This window comes from Gracilinanus agilis, chromosome 2, assembly GCF_016433145.1.
Source record: "Gracilinanus agilis isolate LMUSP501 chromosome 2, AgileGrace, whole genome shotgun sequence".
In the NCBI taxonomy this organism is placed as follows: Eukaryota; Metazoa; Chordata; class Mammalia; order Didelphimorphia; family Didelphidae; genus Gracilinanus; species Gracilinanus agilis.
Window position 1 is genome coordinate 231136737 of NC_058131.1, and position 13374 is coordinate 231150110.

The 13374-nt window shown below is 34.6% G+C and overlaps 1 protein-coding gene across 1 annotated transcript in view; it reads right to left on the reverse strand.

Moving 5' to 3' along the window:
- The window catches only part of BABAM2 (BRISC and BRCA1 A complex member 2), a 636045-nt gene that overhangs the window by 425789 nt on the left and 196882 nt on the right, over positions 1–13374 (reverse strand). Inside the window, exon 6 of the mRNA XM_044663708.1 lies at positions 5725–5799. Within this exon, the coding sequence (XP_044519643.1) occupies positions 5725–5799 (75 nt within the window). The remainder of the gene's footprint in view (positions 1–5724; positions 5800–13374) is intronic.

Here is a 13374-nt window from a genome sequence, read left to right on the forward strand (position 1 = left end):
AGCTGGTTTTCTGAAAACAAAAATAAATACAACTAGCAAAATTACTACAATATTGATTAATTTTATACAAAAAGAAAGATGGGAAAGTTCTCCAAGGAGGTCCCCTGGAATTCTGGGTCAGGCTATCCCTGTACCTTTGCAGGGATTCCATGCTTTGCATCTTCACACAACACATATAGCCAAAGTGAAAAATGAAGGGGCTAAATTTACAAGTATAAATGAAACAAAAAAAAAAAAATTCCAGAAACTACCATACAGAGTTATATGCCAGCAAAGTAGAGAATTTAAAGTAAATAGATGAATATCTACAAAATCCTTGGGGAGTTTAGGTTCATATACCATTAAATAATTAATTTTGGCAATACTGTTATCTTTTTATATTGACATGGCATAAACATCAGTAATTACTATTTCCCTATTCATATGTGTATTAATAGACAAGATAGATTTTAATTAACATTTAAGGAGCAATTAAATCTGGTTACATAAGTTGTTCTAGCAACTTAAAAAAGAAGCCCTCTACCAAAATCCTTTTAAAACATGAGTGTTACTGCCAACCCTAACTTGTCTCTGCTCAAAACTTCTTTTCTTTATTTTAATAATAAATTTCCACATAAGTTTTCCAAAATTATATAATTCGTGTTGTCTCCTTCATTTCTTATCAACCCATTCCCAGAGTTAATAAGAAATTCAATCTGGGTTATATATGTAATATCACTCAAAACACATTTCTATATGATTCACATTTGTAAAAGAATAATCTTATAAAAGCAAAACCCCAAATCATACACTCAAATAAACAAGTGAAGAATCATATGTTTTCATCTGCATTTATACTCCAACAGTTCTGTTGCTATTCAAATAAGGTAGATAGCATTCATTTAAGTCCCTTATAATTGTCCTGGATCATTGTATTGCTGTTAGAAGCAAAAGTCTACCACATCAGATAATATCATATTTCAGTAACTGTGTAAAATGTTCTCATGGTTCTATTTAATACACTCTGTATCAGTTCATGTAGGTCCTTCTGGTTCTCTCTAAAATCATCCTGCTCAACATTCCTTAGAGCACAATATTATTCCATCACCATCATATACCACATTTTGTTCAGCCATTGCCAATTGAGTCATCCTTTTATTTTAAAATTCTTTGCCACCACAAAAAGCACAGCTCTAAATACTTTTGTACAAATGAGTCCTTTCCCTATTTCAATTCTTGTTAATCTAGGCAATTTATATTTTTATAAATATTCATCCATTTCACCTAGATTATCAGATTTATTGTCATATAACTGGACAAAATAGATCCTAAGAATTTCTTTAATTTCCTATTCATTAGAAATTAAATTACCCTTTTCATTTTTAATACTGGCAGTTTCCCTTCTTTTTTAAATCAAATTAACCAATACTTTACTTTCTTTTATATTTCATAGAATCAGATCCTAGTCTAGTTTATTAGTTATTTTACTTTCAATCTTATTAATTTCTCCTAACCTTTAGGATTTCCAATTTAGTCTTTAACTGGGGATTTTTAATTTCTTCTTTTTCTAGTTTCTTTAGTTGCATGTCCAATTAATTGATCTACATTTTCTCTATTTTATTAATATAAGCACCAAGGCATATATACTTTCTCCTGAGTACAACTTTGGCTATATCTCATGAATATTGATATGTTGTCTCTTCAATGTCATTCTCATCAGTGATTGTTTCTATGATTTGTTCTTTGATTAAATACTTTTGAAGGTTTAGATTATTTCGTTTCCAATTAAATTTTTACTTGTCACCCCATGGACCTTTATTAATTATAATTTTTAGCATTATGATCTAAAAAAGGTACATTTCTTATTTCTGCTTTTCAGCATTTCTTTGTGAAGTTTTCGTGCCCTCTAGTACATATATACTATAAGCTGCTGGAAAGAAAGTACATTCCTTTTTACACTATTCAATTTTCTCCAGATATCTACTGAATCTAGTTTTTCTAAAATTTCATTCACTTCCCTTGTTTCTTTCTTATGAATTATTCAGTTAGATTTATCTAATTCTAATAGGGGAAGGTTGAGGTCCACCAGTAGGATAGTTTTATTATCAATATCCTCCTTAAACTCTTTTACTTTCTCCTTTAAAAATCTGGCTCCTATACTATTTGGTGCATATACATCAAGTACTGATATTTCTTCATTGTCTATACTGCCTTTCGTGAAGAAGTAATCACTTTCCTATGTCTTTTAATGAGATCTATTTTTGCTTTAGCTTTGTCTGACATCCTCATTGCTACTCATGCTTTTTAGGTTTCAGTTGAAACCTAGTAGATCCTGCTCCAACCTCTTACCTTTACTTGTGGTGTGTCTACCTGGCTCAAATGTATTTCTTGTAAACAACATATGGTAGAATTATGGTTTATAATCCTCTCTGCTATATGCTTCCATTTTAGGGGCGAGTTCATCCCATTTACATTCACAGATATGATTACCATCTGTGTATTCCCCTCAATCTTGATTTCCTATTTTAATCCTGTCCTTTCTCCTTCCACTCTTACTCACCACACCAATGTTTTGCTTTTAGTCCCTGCCCCAATTCCCCCTCCCTTATATTACTCCCCTTCCCACCACCACCCTTCTTATTCCCCTCCTACTTCTCTATAGGGTCTTTTAGTCAACACTCCTCAAACCTTTCCCTCACTTATATTATTGCCCTTCCTACCACCCGCATTTTTATTTCTTTTCTACTTCTCAATTGAATCTGGCTGTTCTTCCCTCTCTGAATCAATTTCAATAAAAGAAAGGTTTAAGTATTACCCATAACCACCTTAAACATCCCCTCCACTATAATAGTTTCCCTCCCACACTTCTTTATGTGATATAATTTACTCCATTTTACTTCTCTCTTCTTGTTTCTCTTAGTACAGAATCCCCTTTTTTAGCTCTAGATTTTTAAACATATCATCCTAAACACCTTTCTCTTCTAAAAACCTCATACTTCTCCTAACAACTATGATAAAAACAATTTTTAAGTTATAGATATCATCTTTACATATAGGAATATAAACAATTTGACCTTTTTGAAGCCCTTACATTTTTTCTCTTTCTATTTTCCATTTTCATGCTAGTCTTGTATTTTGCCTTAGACATTAAATTTTCTGTTTAAGTTTGGCCTTTTCTTCAGGAATATTTGAAAATATATTTTATTAAATGACTATATTTTCTCCTGAAAGAATATAGTCAGTTTTAATGGGTAGGTGATTCTAGGTTCTAAACACAGTTCCCTTGCTTTCCAAAATATCATATTGCAAGTCTTCTGGTACTTCAATATGGAAGCTGCCAGATCCAGTGTAATCCAGACTGGGACTCCATTGTATTTGAACTTTTTTTTTTTTTTTCTGGCTGCTTGAAGTATTTTTTCCTTGGCCTGGGAGATCTTGAACTAGGCTATAACACTCCTGGGAGTTGTCATTTGGAGATTTATTACAGGAAGTGATCTATGGATTCTTTCAATTTTTATTTTACCCTCTTCTTAAAGACTATCAGGGAAGTTTTCTTGGAAAATTTCTTGTAATATGATGTCTAAGCTTTTATTTTTATCATGACTTTCAGGAAGTCCAATAATTCTTAAATTGTCTCTCCTGGATTTATTTTCCAGGTTAGTTTTCTTTTCATTGAGATATTTCTTATTTCCTTCTATTTTTTCATTCTTTTGATTTTGTTTTATTGTTTCTTGATGTCTTGTGACATTGTTAGCTATTTGCACAATTTTTTAAATACTGAATTTCTAACATGACCTTTGATTTTCCTTTTCCATCGGGTTCATTCTAGTTTTCATGACACTTTTCATCACTAGATTTTTTTTTGCCTCTTTTTCCAACTGAGCAATTTTGCTTTTTAAGCTGTTATATTCTTTTTTCTATTACTCTTATTTGCTTTTTGAATTCCTTTTTGAGTTCTTCCAAAACTTGAAACCAATTCCCATTGTTTTTGGTTAGTTTTTTTTTAAGTTTTACATGTGGATGCTTCAATCTCACCATCCTCTGTTTGTTCTGTGTTTTGCTATTTGTCACCATAAACATTTTTGGAGGATAAATGTTTCTTCGACCATTGACTCATTTTCCCAACCTTTGAATTGGGAATTCTGAAATCTTCTTGCTGATTCTATTTCTTCTGCTGGCTTATAGGGATTAGTACTGTGAGCTATTTTGCCCTGAATGTAGGTCTTAAGCACTGCACCTAAGGAGTGAAAGGGCCTCTTGACGGAATGGTGCAAGGGCCTGAGACTTCAAGTGGTGGGCCCGAAATGCTATTTTGTTGGAGTATTCCTTTTGTCCAGACATAGAATCTGGAGCAGTAGGCAGGGGGGAGTGGAGAGGACTAGTCAGCCAGCAATCCTCTTTGTGTAATTTTGCTTCTAATTCCCCCCTGTCCTGTGAAAATCAACTCTTTTTCTATCTTTCAAGTTGTATTCAGTGGGAAAGCCCCCTCACTCTTTCTTGCTGTCAATTTTTGACTCCTGTCATTTTGAGGAACTTTTAAAAGACTGGTTGGAAGAATTGTCAGAACAGTTTCAGCTTTCCCTGATACTAAGCTGCCATATTGGCTCCACCCATGTATAAAACTTTTACAGATTCTGGCACTATTTTCATATAGACTTCAACAGTATAAAGATACTCATAAGTGTTCATAGATATTTCACTTTAATTTTTTTATATCACTCTTCTTTATCATGCATTTTTTTTTGTTTCACTGGTCCATCTAGGTATGGAAAGTCTAGAAATCCCTGGATCTTAACATCTTACAAACATCATCAATAGTTTTCTTTTTTTTAAGTGTGGAATTAATATAAAGAAAGAGGGGAAAAGAAATTGCTTTTCTAGATGTCATTTTTACATCAAAACAAAATATAAAACTCCATTCTCAAAAGTAACCTAGAGTCCTTTTTACACCAGGATAAAACAAAGGACTAGGATTTTAATGAAATTAAAAACTTGGAAGAGAGTTATTGAAGTTAATTTTTTTTCTCTTTAAGACAAGGAAGACAACATTGTAGAACAGAGGAGCAATGAATGTGGAAAATTGTATTTATAGCCAACGTGAAATATGTACTTGTTTTACGTTTTTGGCCAAATTGTGTATTCTTTTCCTTTCTTTTAGAATTTTTTTACAAGGCTTAATGGATAGGGTAAAGAGAAAAATATTTAGAAGTGAATATAAAATGAATGGATAACACTAAAAGATTTTTTTAAAAGAAAAATGAGGAGAAAATGTGAAGCACATCTCTCTTTATATCAAATGAACACTAAGTCATAATTCATATTTAAATCTTATCTTTCTACCCAACCAACTTACTAGGGAAACCTTAATTCCTATTTTCAGTCTTTTATGACTTACCAGCTTCTTAAAACTAAGTACTAATGAAAATAAGAGATATATATTAGCTTATAATATTGTATATGAAATTCTACTTAAAGCAATATGAAACTTTCAAAAATTTATAAATAAGATTTTGACATGTTTTATTTCTAAACTTAATTTTTCTTTGTCATGCTTTTCTTAAGAGAAAATTAATTTCCAAGTAACTTTTAAGGGTTATCAGAATTTTTAAATTACAAAGAAATTAAATGGGCAATAAGCATTATTTACCATTTTGAGTATATTCTAGCTACCCAAAATTTCAGGTTAAATGGTTAACAAGATACATCATTTGTAAAGTAAATATCAATTGTCATTTTTTCTCTTACCTTGAGAAGATACGTGGGAATATTGCTGAAATCCACTGGTAACTTCAAAAGGAAGCGAGCTGAGAACTCTCCAGTCTGTAGAAAAAGAACCATAACAATGAGACCAAAAAGCCTTCTGACAAGATGAAGAACTATTATAAACACCAATATTTAAGACCCAAAGTCTATCAGATAACATCAGGAAATAAATTCTAATATAAGAAAAAGAAGGATAAGTGAAAGTAAAGAAAATTAAACAATATATTAATAAGGAATACAAAATAGTCCTGTTACTGCATTCAAAACCTACATTGTAATTATCATGCTATAGCAGTATCCTATTTGGTGAGTTTCTATTGAACCCCTCAAACCATTATTCTTAATATTATATCAGCCTAGCTTGATGATACACATTAGTGTCATTACAACACAAAAAACTGTATGACATTGAAACATCAAGTGTATTCTACATAAAAAAGAGGAAGTATGTCAATATTTAAGTATCTGATATTTAACCATAATTATCACTTTAGGAACCACTATCTGTATCTCAATCTACTAATGAAGCAATTTAAAAAAGAGGTAAAAAGTTATTCAATATAAGGCATCTAATTAGTTCTAATGAACTTCTATTCTTAGACAAAAGTAATTGGAGATGTATAATTAGAATTTTGATTCCCAAGACTCTCTCTTGTAGTTTTCCATGTTCCTTATCATGTTACATGCTAACATAGGGAGGATATAAGTTTTGTGTACCTCCATCCTCTCTCTCTGCCTCGAAAAAAGGTTGTGGAGGTGGGGTGAGGTGAGAAGCAGGAGAATTTGATTCAGGTGTTTTTTACTCCGGTTTTACTTTTGTTCCTTCTATTTCTTCTACTTGAAGTAGAATTAATAAAGTTTGTAAAATAAAATACTTGAAATTTTTGGATATTAATTTTAATCTTACATTTTTGCTGAGCCATGAAGGAATTGAATCTTTAAATTTTTTTAAGAAATGCTTCAAGTGAAGGATAGGGAACAGATAAATTTTGCTCCTGCTGATGAGCTGCTTTTCTCTGGGCTGTTTTTTTTTCTTTCCATTTTTAGCTGGCCATCCCACCCTGAGACTTCTGGTGGAAACAGATAAGCCACTTCCAACCTCTCCTGCTATCCACAAGCTACTTCAGTCCATACCTGATTGTCCAAGGGTTTAAGAGGCATTTAGAAATACCTGTGCAGAGGGTGAGGTATAAATGTCCTTCCCATGGGTCCACGGTTTTTACCCCTGGGGGGAGGGGAAAGAGATTACTTCTTCCAAACTTCTTCACTTTACACCTAAACAGTAAACACTAGGCTAGCACCACCTATGGAAAGGAAGTAGAATTGCAAGCATGGCCCACTCTAAGAAAGACATTACCTCTTTAGGATGTCTTTTCTTACTACCATTTATAGGTACAGACTAAATTCACTGCATAGCTTGAATAATCTTGAGATGCAGAGGAGAAATTCATCTCCCTATGTCCCCTTGCCATTCTGGCCTGCTCAGTCTCTGTAACACATACAATATGGGGTTCATCCACATTATGCTCAGTATCTGTATGGGGAACCCCAGAAGTGTGACCAAAGGAATCTAGATGGATATGATACTGGGGAGGGGAAGGAACCTCAAAGAGTCTGGAGGTAAATTTTAAGCCTTTTCAGACTCCATTGCCTCATTGATGTTAAATGTTTCAGTTTGTTCCCCTCAAAATAGTGAAGTTTCTCTAACACAGCTATCAGAATTGGAGAAAAGAACTCCAAAAGTCCATAAACAACTTGGACAAACTCTTTTCTGTGGCAAAAACCATATAGGTCCTTATGGATGCTAGGTTTGTCACCAGATCCATCAAGGTTACATGTTGCCTAAATAGCCTTTTATTCCTTTTTGCCTTTGTTAATTGTCACATAGATGATGATGCATAAACTCCATCAAACTGGTTACAACCTGTACAAAACCTTTGAAGAATTTATTTAATGAGCTAAAAATCTCAATTGATTTTAAGAGGTATTCAGAAGTGATTTTCAGATATCTAGTAGCACTACTACCTCTGACAAATCATTTGCCTACCTTTGAATTGTTTGTAACAAGAGGTAAAGGTCCATTTAGTAGTTGAGTGAAGTGCAATAGCACTGTTGTATTCCCTACCTTGGCATTTATTAAAAATATAACAGATGAGTGATTTTCATTATTGTAGTCCTCACCTACACATTGAAATGGATGGGACATATAAAGACAAGCCTTTTACAGCTATTATGGTCTCATACCAGAGGAGGGAGGTTTCCCAAGGAGTTTGGTTACCCTGTGATGGGTTATAATCTCATCTCGGAGGTAAGAAGGTTTTCCCAAGGGATTTTGTAACCCCTACATGTGTTTTTATATTTGTAACTCTTCACCTTCCTCTATCCTTCCACCAGAATAACCTAGATTCTTGGTGACATTTTAAATCAAATAGGTTTTCATCTGCAGTACAGAGGTTTTTTATTCTGGTTTCTCCTGCCACATTTTGGAATGGTGGCAGTAATAGCCTTTATTAGAAATATCTTCACAAATTTCGAAAGAGGCTAGATCTGAAGAACTTGTGACAAGTATATATACACAGCAAGTAGCATGTGAATCATAATGATAGCAAATGTTTGCTATTGTCATTAAATTTGCTCTAATGATGTGGGAGATTTTGGTACTTTGAATGTACATTAGCTATTTTATTACTATGTTTTTATAAGGCTGTTACTTGGTGAAAATTATGTCCACTCACACTGTGGATCATTGCCAAGTTAAAAAGAAAATGGATCTCCTTTTTGGGTCAGAAACCACTGTGTTGTGCCTCTCCTAGGCTAATACAGTGTGTCACTGATTTTGAACTACATATATATATTTTTAATTTTATTATGGTTTTGCCTTCTTTGTACAATAGAGTATTTGAGTTTTCTTTTTTCTCTCATTTTTTGTATTTAAAGCACATGTTACCAGTATTGATGGTTTTTTGATTTTGCACTAGGATAAGCTAAAAATGTCTATTAGCCCTAACTTCAATGCATACCCTAAAGCTTTAGACTATGGAAACCTGTCATTGATTATTAAATACTTTGGGACTTCAATTAATGATTTTATCTGATTCCAGGAGAAGGGATCACAAAAGAGACACTTCAAAGTGTCAAGGAGCACAAAGTTAACCTGCACAGTGCTTAGGAGCACAAGGTCAAGAAGATCAACTAATCCGGTGGGATTGATGAGATTCTGTGCAAAGACATTGGACTTGAATGTATTTTGGGGGATCAAGTAAGTGGCTGTTGGACATCAAATATAGGATTTCCTCATGCCAGATTCAGACTTCTACCAAGTACCTTAGTTTGACTGCCACTTTGGCTCCCCTATCCTTGAGAGCAAAGGTAAAATCAGACTAGGGAGTGTTATTTCCCACCTGCTTCAAAATCTAGTCTCTTTTGAGAGAGAGATAAAGAAAGAAGGAAATGAGTTTGTAAACAGATGGGTTTTGAAATCAGAAACTGGTCACATGCACAGAACTTTTTAGAACCCATTCTGAAATTCAGGGACATCTTAAAAGGTGGCATAGGGAGACAGTTGAGATCCATTGTTTCTGTTCTTCAGGAGGAGCAGAGAGAAAACTTCCTGTGAGCTTATCTGTCTTTGCCTAAGGGAGGTTTACTTACCTGTCCCTGAGAGCTGAAGGTTCCTGTGGTCCAGCTATCTGAATATCCAGAAATCCTGTACATTCCTGTCTCCAATTTCCATCTCCCTGTGTTCTTTTAAGTTCCTGGTTCCTGAGATTTTCCTGACTGCTATATGTGAGAGAACTGCTAGTACCCAATGAAACCTGTCTGTGAGGTAAAGGCTTGTAGCTACCTTGAGCCTCTGCTTAAGAGGCTGAGCTCATCAAGAATTCAAACTCTTTCTACTCTGAAGAACTTCTACTGTGTCTACCAGTAATTTGGAGAACCAATAGGTCAGGAGAAATTAAATAGTGTGGGAATTTCAGACAGTGAGTATAGATTTAAGTAACCTGAATACTTTGAAGATGGTCCCATGAGGAGCCCATAGGAGTGGGATAGAGCATATATATTTTAAGCTTAGGGAATCCTTATTCCAGGTCCTTGTCCCTCCCTCTTTTGCCAGATATAAATAAACCTCAGTTACAGTTTTTACCAAGTTGTCAAATAGTCAGATAGCCTTTTGGGCCTACATAAGCTGACACTCAGGCCCATACAGGCCTATAAAGCCTATTCATTCAGTGTTATGCCAACAAGTCTACAAACCTTTTCATCCTACATATTTCACTTTTCTTTCTCTTGTGCTATGGCAATTTTCTGTAGGCCTGGCTGCCAATGGGTAAGTGCATAACTGCTACTACAGGCTTGGGGGACATAAATCACTTTAATCTGGCATTGATTCAAGGACATGTTATAGGTTTGTTCTTCTCACATGAGACTTTGATGTTTCATGTTTCATCCAAAAATTGCTTTTTTCTCTTTTATTTGTTTTTTTTATTTTTATGTTTTTTATTTTCTTTTGAAAATTGATTCATGTACCTCATACCTCAGGCATCTATCTCTGGGTGACCCATGTGTTGGTAAACATCCTCCACGGGGGTGGGGGGGGTTCTATTATTGTCATAAAATTCTAGATTTATAACATTTTTTCTTATTTGAGAGTAATTTTAGGATAAGAAACTTGCTATCTTCCCGAATCAAGAAAGTGAACTGCTTGGAGAAGGCACCACGGAGATACCTACAGAAACCACACACTGCACGAAAAGATCCAAAATGAACTTTGGGATGTAGTGAAATTGAATTATGTGTAGTTTAATGCATTTATTTTGAATGTAAACTCTTATGCCAAAGGGGACTACCCACATACTGTCTTTTTGTCAATGCATCTAACATTGGTTTTCTTCTCTTTCTCTTTTATTTCCCTCTTATCCCCAAATTATTGTAATTTCCCCCTAGAAAATGCAATATTGTATGTAACTCTAGTTAAAGATCCTTAGAGATATAAGTTGGTTATGTGTACTGATTCAATGGGGAAACTAGACATGTAAATCTGGGAGATTTCTACATGGTTGGTTCCCAATGGAATCACAGATTTAATTGTATAATTAGAGTTCTGAACCCCAAGACTCTCTCTACCAGTATTCAGTGTTCTTTCTCACGTTATGTGGTAATATAGGGAAGATATAAATTTAGTGTAGCTCCACCCTCTTGCTCTACCCCAGAACCACAGCTGTTGAGGTGGGGCAAGGTGAGAGGCAGGAGAATTTGACTCAGGTGTTTTTTAATCAGGTTTTAGTTTTGTTTCTTTTATTTCTCTTACTTCAAGTGATTATCAATATACTTTATAAAATATAATACTTGAAGTTATTGGATATTAAAATTAATCTTACAGAGAGGCAACAGGGAAAGAATCAGAACAGATGAAAAAGCAGATTCTCATGAGGTAAAATTCAAAAACAGGTAAGGCCTGTTATCCAAATTAAAAATATATATAAAATTATGGGTGATCATTTGGAACAAATCCTAACTTCAAGAAACATAAATCGAGGGGTGACATAAAGCAGAATCTAAGTCAAAAAAGGTAGACTGAATAGGCAGGATATGGAAATTGAAGACTTAAGAGAATGAAGAATCATGAAATCTCAAGCAAAATAGTTACCTTTTCTTCAATTTAATATTTCCCTGCTGCTGTCTATTTTACTGTTATAAATCCATAACTTCCTATGCTCTATTGAATTTCTCATAATCATTTTTGTTAGAAAGCAATATCCTATTACATTCATATCTGACAATTTATTTAGCCATTCTCCAACCAATTGATATATTCTTGTTCAAAAAACAGCAGTGGGCTTACTATCTCTATTACAAAAGGCTGATAACATGGTAATATACTTTTTTTTTTAAATTTTTTTTTAAACCCTTAACTTCTGTGTATTGGCTCCTAGGTGGAAGAGTGATAAGGGTGGGCAATGGGGGTCAAGTGACTTGCCCAGGGTCACACAGCTTGGAAGTGTCTGAGGCCAGATTTGAACCTACGACATCCCGTCTCTAGGTCTGACTCTCAATCCACTGAGCTACCCAGCTGCCCCAGTAATATACTTTTAATATTTGAGTATTCTGACTCATTGATATTCTTTGCTATTTTAATATTAACAGTGCCTTAATCTGAACTCTGTTCACATTGTGCTTTTTAAATGATGTTCTGTTATTCCTAAGAAAAGTGAATTATAATAGGATTACTGTATCAAAAGTCATTCTCAGTGCCCAATTTTAACACTTTCTATATTTATTCTTGCATTCAGTAAGACTGATCATTGGAGATCTTCCAAGGATTGCCTCTTTCCTAACTGATATGAGCAACATCTGCAAAAGTTCATTGAAAAGCCAGATTCTGGGGACCTCTTGTACAATACACCAATAGCTCAGATCAGCTAAGGAAAGCACTTGGACAGCTTCAAGGATACTGGATTTGGAAATAGGAGAGACCGTACATGTTATTGTGGCATGCATAACTAAAACATAGAGAATAGGAATTTTCAAAATATCCTCAATTCAAATCTTGCTACTGACAGTACTACTTGTGTGACATAAGGTCATTTAACTTCTCTAAGCATCCATTTTGTCACCTGAAAAATGAGAACACTGGACTAAAGAGAGGTTTAATTTAGGTCCCTTCTAGCTTTCATTCCATACTCCTTAGATTCTATTTACTTATAAATAAAAATTAATTTCAAAGCGGAGAAACCCAGTGAAGATTTTCTGAGTGAGGGAGTGAAAGACATGATAAAGTCTATTAAGAATGACAATTTAGGGGGCAGCTGGGTAGCTCAGTGGAGTGAGAGTCAGGCCTAGAGACAGGAGGTCCTAGGTTCAAACCCGGCCTCAGCCACTTCCCAGCTGTGTGACCCTGGGCAAGTCACTTGACCCCCATTGCCCACCCTTACCACTCTTCCACCTATGAGACAATACACCGAAGTACAAGGGTTAAAAAAAAAAAAAAAAGAATGACAATTTACTAGGAATAACTAGGGTGGTTCACTAGATTTAGAGTGAGGTCTAGAGACAGGAAGTACTGGGTTCAAATCTAGCTTCAGACACTTCAGACCCTGGGCAAGTCACAATCCCCATTACTTAGCCCTTACTCTTCTTCTGCCTTGGAACCATTACACAGTATTGATTCTAAAAAGGAAGTCAAGAGATTTTATTTTAATTCCAATTTGTCAGTTATGTGGAATAACGACAAGAAACAAGATAGACTGAAAGCTAGGAAACTAATAGGAGTCTAGTGCAATAGCCCAAGTGTTTTGAGCTAGGCTGTGGGTTAGAATTTAAGCAGAATGAGTTGTCTCCCAGTACTAATATGGACAATTTTGAGTGAAGATGCTATGACAAAGAATCTAGGTAGTTTGAGCTTACTTCACCCTGTATGGAGTAAGAAATTAGTGTTTGTTAGAGTTATCAATATCTCCAAAAAGTTAGTAAAAACCAGTGTTCCCCACTCTCCTGAATTCATTCTCTTCAAGTTCCCTTCAAGACAAGATTACTCTAGACCCTTTCCCCTGTAGGACAAAGTTTTTTGAACTGATTCTTTTGAGTTTGTTTGGGAATTTGTCTGAGGCAGGATTCTCAGGATGGACTGTTCTA